This window comes from Cajanus cajan, chromosome 11 (assembly GCF_000230855.2).
Source record: "Cajanus cajan strain Asha chromosome 11, NIPB_CcT2T_4, whole genome shotgun sequence".
Lineage (NCBI taxonomy): Eukaryota > Viridiplantae > Streptophyta > Magnoliopsida > Fabales > Fabaceae > Cajanus > Cajanus cajan.
The window spans coordinates 45,184,890-45,208,540 of NC_138527.1; the positions used below are offsets into that span (position 1 = coordinate 45,184,890).

Sequence of the window (23,651 nt, forward strand, 5' to 3'; positions counted from 1 at the left end):
TCGGTACCACACTCCACCACATTGTGCCGCAAAGGTGCAGTTTTTGTAGCTTGGCCTGACCCAACAACACCCTCCACCAAATTATCCCCACATGAAAGCTGAACACGGTCATTGCCTAAACCAATTTCATCCGTTTCTGGCAACGCATGCAGCAAATCCTTACGCCGAATTTCATTCTCCACATAAGATGGGTCAATTAATCCTTCATCCTCCAATAAGTGAGATCGGATTACTTCATCAGACCCAATATCATCACGCCTCCCTCCAACTAACTTATTTGGGCTAGGCACAATGCAAGGCCTAAAGTATGGGTCACTAACATGATGAACCGTATTGACATCCTTATTAGGCCCAAGTTCAACATCAGAAAGGCTGCACTCCTGTTTATTATTATCCCGCAACATGTGGTCAGAATTTGCGTCCAACATATCAGTTACCATATCACCAGAATTCAAATCCATATTCTCCTTTACTAACATGTCATCAAGATTCTCAAAATTACACCCGCGTAATCCGGTTACCTGATTTTCTGGATACTCACCAGCTTGAATCCATTGGTTGCACTTCCCCTATTCCATTTGAAATTCAAAAATACCATTCCTTTCCTGCACATCATGACAAAAAGTATCCCAGTTACTATCCCCTAGTGAAGATTAAGATGAAGAACAATGACTGGAACTCAAAAAATTACTTTGTTTTAAATATATTTTTAATACTTATAAAATATTTGTATTTTGATTTCACTCCCTATAAAGTTTTTTTTCATCCCTCTAAAAAATTGAATTATTTTGTTTTCTTAAAAAATAAATAAATTTTGATTTTGGTCCTTATAAAATATATTTTTCTTTTATTTTTATCTCTATAAAACTTAGTCACTATTTTAGTTCTTAATATTTTATTTTAAAATTGATAAATAATATTTATTTAAAAAATTTATAAATAAAAAAAATTAGATGCACTACAAACAAACATGATATCAAATACGGTTGTGCCTCGTGGGTATCACAAGAAATAATCACTTAATCATATAATAAATAAAAAATAATTAATAAAGATTACAACATACAAAAAGACTAAAAGATGATAATTTTAATTTTAGAAAAATAAAAAAATTACAGAACCAAAATAAAAAATAACTCATTTTATAAAAATTAAAAACTAAGAATTTAATTTTTACAGCTTTTCGTAACACACCTTAAGTTACTTATTGAGACAATTTAGTTTTTTTATTTTATTTATAATTTTAATTTCAATGGCTGGCGTGGCGAGTAAACCTTTTTAAAGTGAAGGTACATAATTTTGTTTTCTGATAAACTAAAATGACGCGTTGTTGTACTTCCACAGCACGTTTCGATAAAAAAACAAAACGAACCGAAGCTATATGCTTTCTATGTCCTTTCTTTTCGCTTTCAAGGAAGGATCAAAGCACCTTCCTTCTATGTCTTTATATAACTTATGTTTCTTTTTAAGTTTATACTACAAGAAGAAACAAAAACTAACACATTTTGTGTATTCATGAACTAACTTCAAAATTAATTTCTTTTTAATTATGAACATTATCGAAATGAGATTTTGTTTCTCTTTACAAATCTGAGAATTATTTACTCAGTCAAACATCTCACATAAAGAAAGAGCCTAAACTCACGAATATGAGAAATTCAAGAGGATTATTCGAGATTTTAATAGAATGTTTTGAAAGCGTCAAATTTTCTTGAATAATATGTCTATAACGCAGAAATAAATATGATAAAATTAATCTTATAATAAAAATAACTGAATTTCAAACTAAAAATGAAATATTCCACTTTAAAGGCTACAAAACTTTTGTTATAACTACGTAGACAGAGTTCGCGATAATTTTTTTTGTACAAAAAGATAAAAAGCAACGTAAAGGATTATAAATTTTTTTGAATTTGAATTATTTTTTATTTGATTTTATTTTTTTAAAATATTTTATTTTGATAACTCAATGTAATTTTTATAAATTTTAAATTCTTAATTTTGATATAACTAAAATTGATTTCTATATATAGTGAGATTTTAATATTAAATTTTATAAAAATAAATATTAGTTAATTTTAAAATATTTAATAATTTTAAAAATTAATATTAGATAATATTTAATAATTAAATTTTTTTGGCTATTCAATAATTAAAAAAAAGTATTGATATTTTTTGAATATTTAATAATTAAGAAAATAAATTAGAAGAGGAAAAAAGAAAAGGGAGAGAGCTACGAAGAGAAAGAGAAAATATATTATGATAGACAGAAAAGAAAATATAAATGATAGAAGAGATAATATATATATATATATATATATATATATATATATATATATATATATATATATATATATATATATATATATATATATATATAAAAGAAAGAAAAAAATTAAATTAAAATTAAATTCTGATTTTTTTTTAGAGAATTTGAAATTCTACTATTTTAAAAATTTTCATAAATATTTAAATTTTAAATTCTTTGAAAATTCTTCATCCAAAAATTTTACTTCAAGATATTTGAAATTCTTAAAAAAATGAATTATTATATTTAAATTCTTTATCTAAACACACTCTAAAATGTACCATTAGTATTTTAATATCTTTACAAACTAAATGTGTATTTCATTTTTTTATGGACATGATCCACGCAATATTCCAAATTGACAATTAAAAATTAATCTGTTTATGTAAGATATGACTTTTGTTGGGCAAACATTATTTTAATACAGACAAAAATTAAATCTATGAACATGAGGTCAACCTCTTGTGTTCCAAGGCCAAGACTGGCTCAATGATGTGTGATCTATATAAAATTAAAATTAATAATAAGTCATACATAAATAAATATTATATTTAAATATGTAAACTATATTTAAAATTTATGATGTATAATTTGTATCATGACACAAGATTATTCTTAATTATTGATAATTTATTTTTAAATATTAAAATTTATTTTCATAAAATAAATATAATAAATAAAATTTAAATCAGATAAGAAATTAAAAGAATTTCTAAAAATTATTTCATTAAAATAAAATATCTAAAAACACTTTCATTCAAGAAAAATATTATAAGTAGAAGTTTTATAAAATTTGAAAAAAGTGTAAATAATTTGAAATTTTATATTATAGATAGAATATAGATATAAATTATATATTTATTAACAAAAATATCAAGTATATTACAAAAATAAATTCTATTTAACACAAACTTTATATATATATATATATATATATATATATATATATATATAATTGAATATATAAAATGTTCGTTAGTCACCAAAAATTAATGAAACTCCATGTGATATTTTTAATCAAGGTTTCGGATCTTGAGTTTTGTGATGGAAAAAAATACTTAGAAGAAAAGCATTTTTAGAGGTTATCAACTTATTTATTAACTAAGATTAATTATTGACATGATAATAATTGATAACTAATTTACAATCATGCTTTTAAAGTTCGTTTTTTTATTTGTTGCTTTTAAAGTATTTAAGATTGGAAGATGAAGGGAAAAAAAAAAACTCACACTCTTTGGTATTTATCAGAAGAAAAAAAAAACTGCAAAGGATTAAAAATAGATACTTCACTGGAGTCGTTTATTAATTAACAAGAGAATGGAGGTAGTTTATCATACAATTCATATTTTAAAATTTTTAAGTATTTTAAATACATAAATTATATTATAAAATGTTAAAATATTTTGTAAAGATTAAAACCAAATATAATTATATTTCTAGGAATTTGAAATATATTTATCTTTTAAGTCAAAATATATGATAATAATTTTTATTAATTCTTATGTCAAAAATATCTCCTGAGTAAAGAGATGACAAAGAGGTGTAACGAGAGTGAGTAGAAACTCTTATTAACTATTTTAATTTAGTGTGAGTATTTGTGAATATTTGATAAAGTATGAAAACTAAATATAGAGACTAAAAAAAGCAAGAAATAAACAGTAAGAGAGATGTTAAAAGGAAAAAATAATACAAAATCTAAAAGATTATGATAAAATTGTTATACAATTGTAATATGTTTGTAAATTACATTCAAAATGTCTAATAAAATATGGGAAAAAATCTCACTTAAATATTACTATATTTTGACACCATAAGACTTACTTTATATTATTAAAAAATATTAATTAAATATTATAAACTTTCTTTATATAAAAAAATCTTTTAAAATCTTAATTCGATATACTCGTATTATTACCAAATCGCAAGTTAATTATATAATAACTTTTATTTAAAAATTATATTTAAATCTAGATTTTTTTTTAAATTTCTAAAACAAGACAGAGATTTAAAAATGGGCTAAATTATATCTTTTTAATTTATTTGAAGTCATTATTTGTTAAAATGTTTATTTTAAATTTTATATTTGGATTGGTTGGTAATAAAGTAATATGGGAACCTTTTTGTGTGTTTAGAATTTGAGCGCATATAATTGAGTGTGGCATATAGTAAAAAGGAAGAAGGCGAAGGCGAAGGCGCAGAGAAAATTCTTGATAACGCAGCAGAGAAACAAAAAGGAATCACTCTCAGCTAAGCCATAACAGGAATGGCTCCAAAGCGCAACATCAGCATCCAAAACATGATACCCAACCCTCTCTTGGAGGCGCAGGCCATTATGGGCCTCGCCACCAACAAGAACCTTCGGAGGCTCCCTCACGTCTTCACCACCGTCCTCGAGCTCCCCTTCCGCGCCGATGCTCACGTCTCCGTCCATGAGTCCCCTCACTGCTTCCGCTTCACGGCCGAGACGGACGCCGTCGGCCACGTCCAAGCCCACTCCGTCCAAATCCATCCCGGACTCACCAAGCTCGTCGTTAGGGAAAGCGCCTCTCTTCACTTTGCCCTCCACGAGTTCGACCTCGACGTCTGGAGGATCCGCCTCCCGGACTCCACACGCCCGGAGCTCGCCACCGCCGTCTTAAACGCCGGCGAGCTGGTCGTGACGGTGCCCAAGAAAGGGCAAGCGTGGGAAGATAACGATGAGAATAGTGGCATGGACGCTGCTGCTACACTCTTGCTTGTACAGTGATTTATTTATTTTGAGTAATATTATGTACACACCTAAAATTCTATAATAATTTATATAATATCATTTTTGTGTTTATATTTATTTATTAATTTTTAAAAATATTATAATAATAATAATAATAATAATAATAAAAAGTAAAAAAAATAATGTTAATCACTTTGTTAAAATTATTCATTTATTTAATTAAAGTTTAAGAGTAGTTTGTTTCATTATTAATATTGGAAAGTGTGTAACTCAAGCATGTGATTCAGTGGTAAGGGTTGATCCACACTTAAGCAAGGTCAGAAGTTCGAAACCTGCCTTGTGTATGCATCAGTATTAGGTTATATATTATTCAACATGTTTCACAACTGAATTTCAAGAATTAATGTCTCTCTCTCATGGATTATATTAGAGTGCTGTTTTGATATTGATTATTAGGTGGTGTTAATGGGTTTAGCATCGGTTGACTTGACTAGACCAGAATCTGAATTCCGGGCAATGACTTGTTTTCCGAGTTGTGGCCATTGGCTAACGTCAAATGCTTTTCTTAGCTTTCTTTTTACGCCATTCCTTAGAAACCAAACATCCTTCAAAAGCATTTTGCCACCTAGGGGTTAGGGGTGCCTACACCAAGAGGCTTCAGAGGAATTAATATTTTTTTTCTTGTCACAGGTTTTTCTCGTCATAGAGTAATCTTGCCTTGCTTGTGAATTGTGATAATGTAACTTATGTTAGTCTAACAAGTTTTTGCAAACCAATCGAACAGAGATTTTCGCTAGATATATCATTCCCCATAGCGTACGAGAAATTTTTTATTTTTTATTAGGTTTAAAATATTTATATATTAAAATTTTTCAATTCTTTTTTTAGTTTCGTGAAAACTTTTTAAACTATTTTAATCTCCCCAGATTAAAAATGTATCACCTTTGATCTTCTGAATAATTTAAATAGTATTTTAAAATAGTTGTAAAGTGTTATATATTCAGACCACTTTAAGAACCAAAGTGGTACATTTCCGGGTTAAAAGAATCAAAATAAAATATTTTTTTAAGAAACAAAGTAAAATTTAATTTGAAATGTTGCATGATAATTATAAGATTATTTTAAAATAATAAATTATCAACTTAGTTATTAAAATCATAATAACTAATTAAATTATTCCTTGAAGAAATTAATAAAAAAGTAAAATAATATCTAAAATTATAGATCATCGAATAACTTTATCTTTGAAATTGTAATAGTTGATTAAAAGGTGTGCAAAACTAAAAATAATGATAAAATGATCATTAAAATTATAAACCATCAACCAAGTTAGCATTTTATTATTAGTTAGTGTCATTTAACCTTGAATTAAAAAAAACTAAACTGACGCGTTAAATGTTTAAGTAACAACCAACAAGCATGTATAAATGATTATCACGTCATAAGAATAAAAATGGCCAAAACATTAATAAATAATCAATATTTTTCTTTCCTACATCTTTATTTTTCTTCCACCCATTAATTTTGCGCAAGTCCTTTGATATGTCTATTTAATTATACATATTTCACATAACTTGATTTTAAGAGCTATTGTGGTGACACTACCCATTGATACTAAAATTATTAATTATTTAAGAAAAATGGTATAATTAATCACTTAATTTTTGGTATTTTTTTTTCATTATTTAAAAAGCACCTCATGTTTATTTTTAGTAATAATTCATAGTATTTTTTATTTAAAAAATAAATTTTTATATATGATGAAAATTGAATAATTAATTTGAAATCAAAGGAAAATAAAATTTTATATATCATGAAAATTGAATTAATTTATCTAAATAATTAATTTGAAATCAAAGAAAATTAAATTACTTTATTTAAACAGTTAAAAAATTAATTAAAATAACTAAATTTCCATACATGTCAGATTTCATAAAATTTTAATATTATGTATTAAAACACTATATATCTAAGTTATTAAGGATATGTGATGTACTCCACCTAGATTTGTTCATTCTTTATTAATACATGAAGATCACATGTGTGATGTGCCTTTCTATTCTTGTGAATAGATATAAATTATAATTCATCTTAGATTCCTAGCATTATGCCATCGATAAATTGAACTTCAATGAGAAAGTTAGGAACTAAAGTTATGATGAAAACCAGTCATGTGATTTATATACTCAATGAACTGTTTCTCAATGCCTCTTCTCAATAAATAGGACACAAACTTGTGTTTCTTCATTATGTGAAGAGAACAATGATAATTATCGATATAAAAGTCAAATGTTATGACATTTTGATGAAAAAAGTTAGTAACACATCGTTTATATTATTGTTAACACTAAAATATTGGTTATAGAGAAGTTAGGTCATTCTTATCATTGATTTAGTCGTTGAGAATTAATAAGGATAGACTTAATATAATAAAAATAGATTGAAGACGCATAAAAGTCAAAGTCAAAGTAAAAAGAAATTGATGGTAAAATGGTGGAACTCCATCATCGACAATGAGGTTTCCTTCACTTCCATCAAAGCATTCTTAACATATGCAACTAAAGTTTGGATCAGGAATTTTAACTATAAATCCAACGCTTCGACAACAAAATCTATCGGTACTTGTACTAATGCACAAATGGTACGACTACTATTAGACTAACAACTACAAAACTACAATTATTGTTATTGTACCATTGCCTCAAAATGTGATTCAAGGAATTAGGAATAATAAAATTGTTAAAATGAAGGATTATCAACTTCTATTTAATAGAATTAATCAATCCAATACGTTGTTGAAAGTCAAATTGAAGACAAAACTTCTATACTCTAGACATTTTTTATTCAATTTAAATTAAGCACAAAACATTTAAGAGTATGTATTTTGAGTTTAATTTAATTTTGAACACAAAACATCTATCATTAGACATTTTGTGTTCAAATTCAAATTGAATACAAAATGTCTTGAGATAGATGTTTTGTGGTTAAATGACTCTCATCTTTGAAAAAAAAATTCTTGAACAAGTTATGTTTAGGAAGGTATGCATTTTTTTTGTTATTTTTTCTTTTCAAGTATTAATTATGTCCACCACCATGGATATTTTGTTTCCAATGTTACCAATGTGGCAAAAACAATTTATTTTGATAATTAGTTTTTTAAAATAAATTATTTTTAGTATTTTTATTATTATTTTATTTATTTTTGCTAAAAAGCCACCAAAAATCTCACAAGATTCATCTATCAAAACAATTTGTTAAAATCTATATGTTTTTAAATAATAATATTTTTATAAGTGAAAAGAATCATAATTAAATACCAATAGATTTTGACATACTCTTTAAAAATATTTATTATCTTAATTAAATATCACTAGATTTTGACATATATTTTTTTAAAAATTCTAATTATTTATATTAAATATCACATGATTTTTTTTATATTGAAAAATCTTGATTAAATATTGTAAGTTTTTTCATAATAAATAAATCTTTTGAAATCTCAATCTATCTTATGCACTTCCCTTATTTTTAATCCAAGAAAAAATCATTAAGTGAAAATTAAATTTCAACAAAATTTTGGACTATAATCTTCTATAAATAGTGGCATCATAACGAGTGTTAGAAAAAATATTATTATTAGTATCTATCTGATAAAAATTTATTGAAATTAGAAGAAATATCCGCACGACATTTAAAAAAAATAACTTTTAATAAATTTTATCAAATTAAAAAATATTTAACAATGTATTTTTAACATTTATCTATTAAATTTAATTCTCAATGCAACAGAGAATTTACTTTTGAGTACGATCCTACTTTACCTAGACTGTTTGTTCCTTATTTATCTATCAGGTAACATATTACTGCAGCAAAAACTAACCCTGCTTTCCTACACCAATAAACTTAGTTTGTACGCGTTGACAAAATAATTATTGATTTTATAATTAAATAATTTATGTTTAAATATTTTTATTATAAAAACAAGTTAGTATTAAAACTCAATATAATTTTTTTGGTTAAATAAATTTTGTCTCTCAACTTTTTAAGAATTCCATTTAATTTATCCTAAGTTTTTATCAATTTTTAGTCTTCTATTAATTTTCTATCACATAAATTATTAGTTCAAGATTAATTAAGTGAAGATATATATATATTTATAACTTATGAGTGACTTGACTAATGTTCACATAATTGCTTAATAAATGTTAAATCATATACCACATGTAATTTTATTTTTGTTCACTCATGATAAGATTATTTTTTGAAAATAAAAGACAATATTAAAATAACTCTTCATCCTTATAACTATAAACAAATAATAAAATTAAACATGTCATATAATTTGATATAATATATATGTATAAATAATCAAGTTAGTTATGATTTATTGATACATATCATCACTTAACAAATAAGACTTAATTTTAATGATCAATTTATGTGATAGAAAATTAATAAATAAAAGTTAAAAAATTTAAAAGAGACTAAAAATTAAATTCTTAAAAGGTAAGAGATAAAAAATTATTTATCTATTTTTTTATCCAATACAAAAATCACCTAAAATTAGTTAAACTCAAAATCAATTTTAAATTCATAATCAATTCCTCAATATGAAACGAAACAAGTAACATTTATCTAAATTATTTCAACAGATAATCCAACATGATTTAAAGGAATTCAAAGTGAAATGGTACATGCCTAGGAATACATTTCAATGCAAAGACTGGGAAACTTATGAAAAACTTTAAAATTGTCTCACAACCAGATAGGATTGATCAATTTAATCGGTGACTTTCAAGCCAAAGTATTCCCTTAGAATATCATTGGGTGTCCTGCCAAAACCATTGGCTACCTTTTTCATTACTTCAAATTTCATGGTCTCCTGTTCTATCTGTTTCATTTTGAGGCTTATGGCATCTGAGCCAGATGAGTTTTGACATGCAAATTGATTCTTCTCGCTCTCTAGTTGCTGGTACAAATTTAGTAAATAAGTCTTTTGTGTTTGAAGTGTTTCTTCTGCCAACTTATATTCTAATTCCTGTGACTTTTTAAGATTCTGGAGAACCTCATCCAGGTCTAGAAAATCATAAGATTTCAATCCAGTCTTAACATTTGAAAAGTTTTCATTGACCGTAACACCATTGTCATGATCTGATGATAAACAAATATAAAATATTTAATATCCCAAGTCGAAAGCACTCAATAATTGAATGTACAAGAATATTATCACAAGACAAAAATGATAAATAGTCATTATGTTTCTAAAGTCTTTTAGAAAACAGAGTATAAAAATAGAAAAGTAGATAACGGGAGATGTTATTTACCTGCGCGATGAGCTACAAGACTGTCATCTTCCTTCCAGGTATCTTCAACATCAGGCCCGTATTGAAGCTGGTGTAAACTATCAAATTGGTAAGAAACATTTCTAATACGCCAAAGAATAAGCAAGGTGATTTTTGATATCTATTACAAAAAAAAATTATTTGAAAATACCTTTGAGAAGGCCAACTCAATACCACGCAACAGTTTCTTTGTCATGATTTGTTCTGAACCACACAACATATAAGCACGTAGACTGAAAATCTTCTTTAGAATTTTACCATCTAATTTAGCAGCTTTACATGTTTGCAGAAGATTATCGAACTGAGAAATCATATCAGTCTTCCTATCACAGCGCCGACACTGGTACCGGAAGTCTAGCCCAATATTTTCTCCAACTTTTCCCGCCAAGAGACCATGAAGAGCGCATCCCAGGTGAGTAACATGGCCACAGATTCCCGCACCAATCTTCCCTTCGCACTTGATATAAGTATAGCCACCATAAGCAGAAGAAACAGTTTTGTTACAAAGAATGCAACAACAGTGACGACAAAACCCAGATTTATTGCAGCAGATCTCACAAAACATGAGTGGTATATTTTTTTCAACTTCTTCGTACAGCAGACTAGGGCACAGGCTATTCTTTGCTTGGCATGTGACAACATTAGGGTGGGACTCTTCAAATGATATCTGTTGAAGAGGTACAGCAGCTATAGGCAATGCATTGTCTGTCATGTAGAACAAATTAGGTAGTTATATGGTGCCGACTACTAAGAATCACTGAAAAAATATGAAAACTAAATACTATATTACGTATAATGTTAAGTCTCCCGTGGGCCATTGGTGGCAAAAATGGCTAACTATTACAATAATAAAATTCATATAACTGTTCATTATCATATCTAGAACTTTATTTACTCTTCAGTGTGTTGTAATCAGATTTCAGCTCTCGATTTAGTAAATTATTATCTACATGTGCTAGTCATCATGCATGATAGTATATAATTGTTGAAATTAAAATAATAAATATGAAGTCAAATTGCGATTCAACTCAGTAGACTAGAGAGCTTAATTATTAGCATGAATCGGAAGAAGAAAATGATTAAAAAAAAAGAAAAAGAAAACATAAATCAAAAGAAAGGCGTATTAAATGAAAAAGTAAAATAGAAAATGGTTAAGAATAAGCGAGAGCAAAGAGGAACCGTAGAGGCGCAGTGCAGGGATCTTCCAAGAGAAGGAAGCGAAGAAGGCATCAAGATCGGCGTCAGGGAAGTTGTTTTTGATGTAGCGTTCAACGGCGAGCTTGCTGGGGAAGATGTGTTGCATGCGGACTGGCTTGGAGGCAGACTCTGGAATCTCTTTCTTCTTCTCCTTCAGCTGGCGGTTTAATCGTTCAGGCAAGTACAGATACCGATCTTGAAAGTGGAGACGATTGGCAACGATTCTCCGTCCAGTTCTCCATCCCCAAACATCCCCCTTCTCAGGCCAGTCTTCAGGCGCGTATGGATATCCCATGCCGGCTACTTCCGGCCCCACCGGGTAGAGATTCAATGAACTGTGGCTGCTCTTACTCTCCTCCATCTCAAACCCTAGGCGTTAGGGTTTGCGTTCCATCTAACTTCTACCTTTAAAGGATAAAGAAAGAGAAGCGATAGTTATCGGAATAGCACTGTTGTTGTTAACGCATTGGGTAATCGCCGATGAAGACGAATGAAGTGAAAGATCGTAGTTTTACTTTTTATTTCATTGGTCACGCTTTGCAATGCAATTCTGTACTGTACACTATTTTATTTAAATAATAAAATATAATAGTAAATTACGAAACAAACACTGGACAACATTTATTATTTGGTAAACACAGCTTAAATATGCCACAAACGTGGATAACAAAGTAATTGTCTCCAGAGTAGTAAGAAGACACGAGTATTCAAAAAAGACAACACACATTTAAGCAGAAGTCACGTCATGGTGCCCACGAAATATTAGGTTAGGTCTTTTCACCTTGTTAATAAGACTTAATATTAAATTATTATTTTTCTCATGTGTCCAAGTAGTAAGAGATACCTAATTTCATGTGGAACTTGTTAAACAGATTAGCACTCCATTCTCTCTTTACATAGATCATGTCTTGTTTTATTTTAATTTTTTATTAAACAAAAAAAAACAAAAAGTCATGTCATGAATTGTCACAGATTCTAAGACTACATTTATGTTTCAAAACTTTAACAGGCGATTGATTTTAGTATTCAAAATAATACTCCTTTCTCTTTTCGTTTCGTTTTAATTAATGTTTAAAGTCTTGATAAAAAAATTTAAAGAATATAATTAATATATCTGCTTTCATAATTAAATTATGTAACTTTTAGTATATTCTTAAACACTTTAGATTCTCGCTGATAATAAAATAATGATTAAGGATATAATAAAAATAACATATTAAATATTACATTGATATTGTAAAATAAAAATTAAATTAAAACAGATAAAAAATGTTAAAAATTCAAACAAATAGAATGATTTAAATTCTCACTAATAATTAAGAAAATATATTAATAATGATTAAAATATAATAGAAAAAACATATTTAATGTTATATTAATATTATAAAACAACAATAAAATTGATATTCACTAAAAAGAATTCTAAAACATAAAAAGACATGAGTAGAACCTAAATCACTGTAAATAAATTATTCTTTCACATAATAATACTATAGTATGTTTTTCGGTTATAAACGTATAAGATGCTATGGTTTAATAGTGGATGTTTAAAAACTAAGTCGATGGTTCGATATCAGTTAGCAGTACTTTCAATATATTACGAAGAAATCGTGTAAATGAAATCACAATTTACAAATATCCATACCCATTAGTTTGAAATACAAGTGTACATCTATTATAGATTTCTTTGAAACACACATTCTATGACTAAAAATAATTATAAATAAATAAATAAAATTTAGTGACTTTAATACCTTGTTTAATAATTCTTTTTCTGATTTTTTTAATAACTAATGAGTGTATTAATAACACTTCTCTTATAGATTATAAATGTACTATGGTGTTTGTAAAGGTCTAGTTAAATATAAAAATATATCATATATTAAAATATAAGTTTTAAGCAGTTTATAATTTATTATAAATAATTAATTGTAAATAGTATGTCGAAGATATTAAGTGTATTTTTTTATTTAAATATAATTTTAGTTCCTAGAAAATAAATATGTTTTGATTTAAATATAATTATATTTTTTATTTATTTAAAATAAAAAAATGTTGTTTTAATCCATATTATTGTGTGATTATTTTTAACTACTAGTTAGAAGGTTATATAACTATTTCAAGTAATACTCACAATTGTTTGTGTTACTTTATTCACATGTAAAAATTATAAATTTTTTATAAATTATTAAAATAAGTGTTATATATGTACACTTTAAAATAGTCACTAGAAAAAAAATAATAACTTTAAATTTTAGAGAATGAAAATCAAGGAAAAATATTTCAAAAAGACTAACACAAATATATGTTCATTTTATAAGGATAAAAACAATGTTTACAAATTTTAGAAAAATAAAAAATAAAGAAAATTTATAGAGAGAAACATCAAAATTCATTCATTTTGCGATGACTATAAATATATTTAAATATATATTTTTTTATCCAAATAAATTATTGTTTATGAAAAAAAATCAAGAAGTTATTATTAAAAAAATAAAACATATCAAATATTATATATTTTTTAAATAGTTTATTAAACATTTTCTTATAGACTATATATTTTATACATTAACATTTAAAAAAGAGGGAAAAAAACAATTAATTTAAATCTATAATCATCAAAGATATATTTTTTTTATTTGTTCAAAAAATTATAATGATGACAATAAGATTCAAATATAAAATATTATATATTACTACCTCTAACCTTTTATTATTAAGTTAATTCAAATGATTGTCAAATATGTGAATCTATTTTTATAAGAGGGTGTTATTAAATGAATAAAATATATCAATATTATAGTTTTTTTTACTCAATATTATAGTTTTTTAAATTAGTTTATTAAACATTTTCATATAATTTATATAATTTATATTTATTAAAATTTAAAATAAGATAAATAAAAAATAATTAATTTTTTCTTTTTAAAAAAAATAATTAATCTAATTGTGTAATGACCCGCCATATCCTTTGCACCTTGTGAAGTCGACCAGGATAATCATTGATTGAAAATAATGCATGTATGGATATACGAGTAAAATAAATAGAACTCTTGTTTATATATACAAACCACCCCAATATATATATATATTTAAATATATACCGTCATCTAAAATCATGATAATGTCATGGTGTTGTTCAAGCCCTAAAACTAATATATCATATGTTAATACGACATCAGGACCAAAATCCCACACCTTTGTAGCGGTCACTATAGCTCCAAGCCAGCCCTGACCTGCTCCTATACAAAGTATGATCATCATAGTCCATTCACATGAAAACAGAAGGGTAAGAAGGGTAAGCCAAAGTTCATAAATCTATCATATAAGCAAAATGGTTCACATCTATGTTACACAATCATCATATCACCCAACATATTCATAGAGTCAAACAATGCACTTTATCATACAACAATCATGCAATAAATGCAACTCATGATAAATATCAATGCATATCAATCATCTAATGCATCGTCACACATTTACTTAGGAGATCTCCCTGATAATAGAGTAGTATAAGTGACATCTCATCCTACCGAAATCACCGCAACTGTTTTCACGTCCAATGAGCCCACTTAGTCACAACAAACCAAGATATTAATCCCCACTCGGGTTTATTCAGATGATGTCATTTACACACTTGGAAGTCCGGTTTCACTGTCTAGAATAATACAGTTGGGTATAGGCTTACCATGACCTTGACTTGCATTACCAAGTCACTTATGGATTTTGCCCATTGCCTATCCACTAGGAACCACACAACCTTCCCCAATACTTGGTTAAGGGAATAACCCTCGACCTCATACTCCGCTCTAACACTAGCTAAGGACTTAGAGGAGACTCACCCAAATTAGTGACTTATCCATGCACCGCTCTCACCCAAAATCAGTGGCCTATCCAAGCATTACTCTCATCCAAAACAGTGGCCTATCCAAGCACCACTCTCAAGAGACTCTATGTGAGCTCTTCTAGTTCAAAAACATTTTTCCCTTTCCACAAGTCCTAGACTAGTCACATGCCATAAGGCATCACATGCAAACAATACATCATACATGGTCAATCCACCATTATGATCAATATCATACTCATGTCAATATACATACATACCAAATCATGATTAGACATTCATATATATCATTACCAAGCACACATTTGAATCAAGCACCAATTTACATGATATATCATACATATATGAACCAACTCTACAACAGAGTATCATACAACTTTTTAATCCACATGATAACACCTTAGAACATCAAAACAACATGCATCTCCCTTCGACAATTGTCAAATAAAATAGCACACAAAGAGTTATACTCATCCAAATAAGCTTAAACTTATCTTAAAAGAAAGATAAGAGAAAAATCTACAACTCTTATCAAGACATAAAATTCTAAAAAAATCATCTATTTAGCTAAAAATGTCAAAAGTTGCAACAGATATAATTAATGTTGAAAACTTGATCCATGTTCACTAAAACAACCATAACTGGAGTTTTAGACCTCCTTTTTAAGTGATTCCAATGCCATTGTAAAGCTAACATCTAAAGCTACAACTTTTATGAAAAAATCAAAGTCTAATTCAAAAAGCACCAAACCGCTCAACGCCTACCAAAGCGCTCTACACTTTGCTTCTAGGGATTCTCCCCTGTCATGCGACCCCCAAAGGGCTCAGTCGTTACAAAAGTGCTCAACCCTTTAAAATGGCTCAGCCCTTTGGTTCCAGGGATCCCTCTCTATCACGCGGCCCCCAAAGGGCTCAACTCTTTTAAAAGCCCTCAGTTGTTTAATGACAGACAACATCATGTTCTTCACCATTTTTAGACTTCCACACTTGAAATTGGGAGAAATTCCACATGCAATGGAAGAGATAACACCCATACACAAAAAATAGTTCAATTCAAGTCCTAGAAACAACATGCACCCATCCGATATACATCAAAATCAACAAAAACCCTATTTTAGCCCGAAAACCCCAAAAATGGGGAAAAACCCTCAAATCAACAAATCAATCTCTAATTCATGCATCAATTGAGTTTCTAAACTCGCATGCAACCATAAACTATATAAAAAAAATTAAATATTTTTAGTTATAGTTGTAGTAGGTTGGTAAAAATGATTTGGAGTCAAGTTTGAACTCATGTTCTCCATAACGTGAATTCGACATATCTTATGACTAGGAATGAAAATAGGTTAGTCAGGTTAGACTTTGAATATATGGATTGGGTCTGTTCTGCAAAATAAAAGTCTAAGTTTGACTTATTATCTATTACAGACTTTTTTATAGGCCTGACCTGACCTTTTTAAAGTATAACATGACCTATTAGTTTATTAAAAATCTATTCAAATTATTAATGTTAATTAGGTCAATAAATTTAAATTTTAAAAATCAAAAAAATTATTTTTAAAATTTAATTTACTCAATATTGTTAAAATTTAAAAAATATAAAAGAAAAATTAAATCACTTTCTATTGAAGGAACAATTCATGTGTAACCATATATGTTAATGAACACTCGTGCACAAGTCGTAAGCTGATAAACTTATAATAAAAAAAATAATTGTATAAAAAATATTTTAATATATTGATAATTTATTTTTGTTTTGTAAAATTATTTATATTTTAATAATATATATTAAATTTTTTATTATATTATATAAATAAATAGACTGATCTATCATATACTTAATAGGTTTTTTTATAAATTTAAATCTGACCTTTTTTATATAAATAAATTTTTTTAAAAGTCTAAACTTGACATTTTCATTAAACAAGTCAGATCATATCAGATTTTAAAAAAATCAGATCATAAACCCTTACTTTATGTTTGACTTATTTTCATCCCTACTTATGATTATTAAAATTTTATTTATGTATACTTATTCAAAAAAAATCCTTTAATAATATAAATTTTTGGTAGTCTTTGCTATCCTTAATAATGATATTTGATTTAAAGATTTTCAATATATCATTAACTTATATATTATTTAATAAAATTAAAATTAGAATAATATTATAATCTCATGAGGAAAAAAATTATTATGAATAATATTATTTTGATAAAAACAACAAATATTCTCTGCACAAGAAAAATTCTCATAATACAAAATCTAAATAAATATAAAAATTATAAAAAAAGAATATCATGATAAAAAAAAGTTGCACATAGTTATTATTATAGAGATAATATCATACAGGTATTTATTTCACAAATATTAATAAAAATGAAAATATACTGTATCGTAACAACATCAGGTCCAGTTTGTGCAAGCACCAGAAAACGGGAGAAGCTCCATCGTAACCAACCGATGTCCATGACGTCTATTTCGAGATGGTCGAGCGATAGACAACTCGTGTTGGCGTTTGAAGAAATAAATATTTTGGCACCATGAAGACCAATGATTATTAGGTCAGGGTTTAGTGCATATCGCTGGAGGGTTCAGAGTTCGAGAGCACTCGCTAAAGTTGAACGTGGCAACACTGTCCAGGACGAGGATTCTTCTAGCGAGCAGATCTGACAGCATCTCTAGCGAGCAGATCTGACAGCATTGCACGCACGACCAGAAAAAGAGGCTCTTTACTAGTCCTACATGACCAATTACGGTGAGGGATGGAGATCCTGTCGGTTCCTCTTTGCCAATGGTGTTTTCTCTTTCGCCAAATTTAGATGGAGAATCTTAATCTTAACCACGTCTACAAATAGGGATAAAAAAAAATTCGGTCTTATTTAATAATAAAAAATAATATATATATATATATATATATTATATATATATATAATATAATTTAATATTTATTTTATTATTTAGATATACTAATTCATATGAATTCTTTAAATATTAAAAAATATATAAGTTAAAAAATGTATCCAAAATATTTTATTTTGCCAATTAAGATATTTAGTATGTTTTTACTAGTCAAGCAACTCGACTTAACCATTATTTGATAATGGGTGAGACTAGCCTATATTATTATTTCTATCTACAAGACTACGAGTGATCTAATTATCGTAACAACTTCCACCACTGAAGTTGGTCCTTATGACGATAATGAGTTCCCATGCTAACAAGGGTCGTTGCATGACCAATGGTCAATGAACAAAAAAAATTGTTGATAGGACCATGATCTACGTTGTTGTCAATGGTGGTGAATGAAGGAAATTGATGAATAGAGAGATGAATAAAAAATAATATAGTATAAGACATACATAATAAAACATATATGAGTTGAGATTAACCTAATGATCAAATATTATATTCTCCCATAAATCACTTATCAAGCTGAAGCACCATAACCTTCATAATAATTTGAATACTAACTTTTTTAATAACAACTTTATTCCAATCACATTACTTATTAAAAAATATAATAACATATAATAACTAAAATGCATTCAATAACTTAAATATATTTTTATACTTCTAAATATAATATTTTTCCCTCATTGATAATTCTTGTATTAATCTCTCTTCCCACCAACATCCAGATTGAGTTGAAACAATTTTTCGATATCAACAGGACTTAACAAGATATTTTAATAAATAAAGACATGTAAACTGTCCAAAAGTGTTTAACAAAATCTTTAATAAAATTTAAATATATGAACTAAATATTTTATCTTTTGAAATATCAACAACTAATTTTAAATATAAGCAATTAAAAATATTTTTTTTTCATATTGGATAAACTAAAAGTATATTTAAATCATATTTAATTAATCCAAAATATTAAGAATATTAATTAATATATGTTGATTAGGAATGAAAGAATATTACCACATTAAATTAACAAAAAAAAATCATGATTCCCATCTGAACAATATTGTGGAAAAACTATGAAAAAAATAGTCATTGGTAACATTAGTTTTTGATACTGCTATGTTTAAGATAATATATCAAATATAATATATATATATATATATATATATATATATATCAATTACAGATTAACTAAATCACCGGAAACATTACTCATTAACTAAAATCTTTCTATATCCCAATCGTTCCTTGAATTCAAAAAAACTCAAGACCAAATCTTCACCAAAACTAGAGTGCAAAGTTAAAACACCATAAGGAGTTTACTTATATAAATAGACATAGATAGATACCACTGCCACAACTATCGAACCAAAAGTATTTTATATAAAAAAGATAGCATCTAGTAAAGTTTAATTAAAATGATAACCCTCTGAAAGTGACATCTAGTAAAATTTAGTTAAAATGATAACCTCTTAAAGTGATGAACTTTTCTTGTATTTCAGCTACGCGCTTGACACTGTTAGCTTTCTTCAGTTCCCAATTTGATTTTTGGGATAACCCCCGCTGAATCTCATTAACAAGAGTTGGAATTGAGTTAGCAACATTTGTTAGTCTAGATGTCAACTCAACTTTACTCTTCTGCACTGTTTCAAAGACCCTAGATATCTCATTCCGTTTTGACTCAAGTTGCCTAATTTGATCATCAATTTCTTGAATGGCTAAAGTGTTTCTTTCCATTTCAGCCTCTCTGTGAGCTATTTGATCCTTTAATTTATTGTACTCATTTTTTATCACGGGAGCTTTAAGTTTCTTTACCTCAAGTTCAGCTAAGAATCTATCTGCCTCTTCAATGTTCTCCTTAGCCTCCAGAAAAGCCTCACTGAATAACGGAATTTGTTCCACCAACTTTAACTTTGCTAGTTGATCAATACTAAGGTTAGGATCTTTGCGAATTTGTGATGCAAGTGTTGCAGCTTCTATAGCATCATTACATGAGACCAAAGAAAGGAAGTCTTCATCCAGAAGGGAAGAAAGCTTCTTCTTCCAGCACTCCATCATTTCATCACCACGGGAGTTTGCAGGAGTCACGTGATCAGATGGTGTAATAACAATATCAGGCATAACAAGAATGTCTTCCAAAGTATCAAGATATTCATCAAAATTTTCTATAACAGTCTCTTCCGCTGCATGCATATCAGACCCTTTTTCAGAATCTAAGTTGTCATCTATATTCTTAGTTGCATCAATTCTTGCCTCTTCATTCAGATGGCTCAAGTCAATAACTTCATTTGCATCTTGATCCGGAGTTAAATGTGAACGAATCAGAAATAATCTGGAGGATTTTCGAGTTGGTTGAGAGGAACTCTGTGTTTTCCTTTTTAACTTTTTTTGATGGTCATTTTTTTCTGTGGCATCTTCTCCTGTCACCAGTGACTTCACCGCAGGGGTAATGGGCAAAGATTGTACAGCTAAAAGGTCATACACATCAAATAATAAGAAACATATAAATGAAACAAAGGACAACAAAAGTTACAACAATGAAAAGAAAAAAAAAGAGCTAAAAATCAAGTTACATAACTAATAAGTAAAAGGAACCCAACTTATTTCACAAGCTTCAACAACATATTCTTCATTTGCTCTTTTCATCTCATCATCATCATTTCTTAATCAATTAAAAAATACAACTGACCTACCACACATTAAAAAAAAAAAAAAAAGAAAATATACAAAAACAAGTCATCACCAGCATCCAAGGAAGAGACTCAATTAACAAATAATAAAAGTCTGGAACCATTCAAGGAGTAAATATTAAACAATTAAAGGGCTCAAGATAATCAAGGAGGAAAAGCTTCAACAAAAGTAATATAAATTAAGATAAATACAATACATTTTATGCAGAAAAAGAAAAACTAAAATACAGCAAATCAAGACAACACCAAAAATGCTAACAGTTAAAAATAATCCCATGAATAGACAATATTGTTTAGTAAAAGACAAAAGAGTAGTTGGTTTTGAATTCATCACACAGTTTGGTAAATAACTAGACGAAAATAATAAGAAAATAGTAACACTTGCTTAAAAGGAAATTGTGAAACTATTTTAAGCAAACCTTTTGCGGGAGTTTGATCAATTGAGGGAACCTTCCAGCTAAATAAAGCAAAGAATTCTTCAATTTTCATATTAGGAAAACTTGATTTAAGATATCGCATAACTGCAGGTTTGCTTTGGAGTTTCGCTGTCTTGCCTGACTCCTGAAGAGATTTTGGAAGAAAAAGGAACCTATCATGAAAATATCCAGCAATGTTTGTCCTTCTTCCCACTTTCCAGCCCCATATATCACCAGGATTTGGCCAACCTTGAGGTGCATATGGCCAACCTTCACCAGAAGAAAAAGGTGATACTGGTTGAAGATCAAAAGCTTTTTCCTTTGTCACATCCTTACAAGCATTACTTCCAATTGAAGCATCATTTTTCAAGGATCCCTTTTCATCCTGACAACTACAATTAAAACAAGATAATGTCAACTGCTGATTAGTCCATACAAGCACACACTGCTTACATCATTTTCTTTTGCATTAGATTAAAATGTTTTATGTATTCATGTGATTGTAGAATAAGTTTGATGATATAAACAGAATTTCCTAAAACTTAAATCTACTTGACTAAATTCACTGCAGTTGTGCAAATTTGAGCAAACTAATGCGAAGATGACCACAAAATAATGAGTGCACACAGATGATAATGTTGCTGACTTCATTATTCACCTACTTAGGAATTGAGCTAAATATGCAAAATCATGACCACAACCCACAATTAGTACTTCAAATAAACTCACTGAGATTTAATGTTTGTATTAAACAGCAAAAATGGAAGAATAGCTGATAGGAGACCAATGATTAAGAGGGTGTATTTAAGGCATAGAGGGGAAAACTCAATTGCAACTGAATGGTCTTTAAATAGGGAACGAAAGGGTGTTTAGTGGAAGGTAGACAGTTATAACAGAAGTTGTAGGAGAGGAGAGATCTCTCCAATACCTCATTTGTATTTTCTTTGGTTGCATTGAGAATTGCTGAGTAATATACAAAGCTCATGCCTGAATTATTTTCATTTTGTTCAATCTTTCTATCATATCAGTTGGAATCTATCAATCGCTTTCTAAACTCCAACAAAGCTAAATAAATTGACAAAGGCTCACAATGTGAAAGATGCACAATCAACAAAAATACCATAAGTATTCAATCATTACTTGGTCAACAGTCGTAGTCTGAAAACCTATTATGTTCACAACAAGCACATTTTTAAACAGCAACAAAAATCATATCTCACCAGGTAAAGTGAACTACATGGATCACAAAACGTGATTCGCCTGAGTTTTAAGAACATGAAACACCTCTTACCTATCCCACTTTTTTAAATGAAAAAAAAAATTCAAAAGTTTTTTTCTTTAAAATTAGTGAATCCAAATATGCATGACCTTTAAAAAAGACTATTTTCAACAATCAACAGTTTTATATATAAGCAACACAAGTCTAAAGGGGTAAGAACTTCATTGAATCTTCATAAAGCACAAAGAAATATATTTAATATTTTAAAAATGACAAAACGTAGGGACATGAAAAACAAATAACCCGGGGTTCATTGGTCTCCCGCAGAAAGCTGTATGAATTTTGTGATTGAAATAAAAAAGAAAAAAAAACGTAACTTCTACAATTTTAGTCTAAGCATGCATACAACATTTTCTAAAATCCAGTTCAAGCCATTCATTATTTTACAATAGCAAACTTATTCTAAGCAAAGGAGAGTGTGGATCAATTGCTTCCCCTTCAAAGTGACATAAAAAAAAGACCGCCATTACTCCATGCAAAGCAAAATCGTTAAAGAAACCATGAACATGCAACGAGAAAAAAATAAAAACTTGCTCTAATGCCTTTGTTTTAACAAAAAAAGAACTGAATCACGTTAGCAAACATGAGAGACCCAGAAAGGTTAGAACTTTACCTGGTGAAAATACTATTATCTGGAAGAGCCATAGACGAAAGAGGAAACAAGGAAATGTGTTATGTTTGTTCTAGACTTCTAGTATTAGTGATTAGTGAGTGAAAGAAGAAAGAAATATGAAAAACAACGGAATGTCACATGCAAGTCATGAGTGATATATAGACTTTGCCCAGTTGGAAGACAGATCAACGGTGACTGAAGGCTAATCGTCTTGGTAACCCAAATCATCATTCACTTATTTTTTTTTATTTCAAATATAATTTCTAATTTTACTTTTATAATGATATTAATAAATAATTAAGTTCAAGATCTTAATATGTTATTTTATATATAAATATA

At 28.0% G+C, this 23,651-nt stretch overlaps 3 protein-coding genes across 3 annotated transcripts; 1 reads left to right on the top strand and 2 right to left on the bottom strand.

Annotated features, from left to right (window-relative positions):
- Positions 1 to 4,436: 4,436 nt before the first annotated feature.
- On the top strand, positions 4,437 to 5,129 carry LOC109804545 (uncharacterized). Its single transcript, XM_020366394.3, has one exon. It carries the CDS (start codon positions 4,572 to 4,574, stop codon positions 5,052 to 5,054), a length of 483 nt encoding a protein of 160 aa, XP_020221983.1. The 5' UTR covers positions 4,437 to 4,571; the 3' UTR covers positions 5,055 to 5,129.
- A 4,423-nt stretch (positions 5,130 to 9,552) lies between these two features.
- On the bottom strand, positions 9,553 to 12,095 carry LOC109803693 (uncharacterized). The gene is made up of 4 exons (XM_020365378.2): positions 11,540 to 12,095; positions 10,512 to 11,065; positions 10,343 to 10,409; positions 9,553 to 10,169 (listed from the first exon to the last, which is right to left on the bottom strand). The coding sequence occupies exons 1-4, from the start codon at positions 11,916 to 11,918 to the stop codon at positions 9,799 to 9,801; spliced, it is 1,371 nt and encodes a 456-aa protein (XP_020220967.2). The 5' UTR covers positions 11,919 to 12,095; the 3' UTR covers positions 9,553 to 9,798.
- A 7,425-nt stretch (positions 12,096 to 19,520) lies between these two features.
- Positions 19,521 to 23,647, bottom strand: LOC145953271 (uncharacterized). The gene is made up of 3 exons (XM_083067181.1): positions 23,313 to 23,647; positions 21,424 to 21,812; positions 19,521 to 20,782 (listed from the first exon to the last, which is right to left on the bottom strand). The coding sequence occupies exons 1-3, from the start codon at positions 23,342 to 23,344 to the stop codon at positions 19,767 to 19,769; spliced, it is 1,437 nt and encodes a 478-aa protein (XP_082923307.1). The 5' UTR covers positions 23,345 to 23,647; the 3' UTR covers positions 19,521 to 19,766.
- Between the last annotated feature and the right edge of the window lie 4 nt (positions 23,648 to 23,651).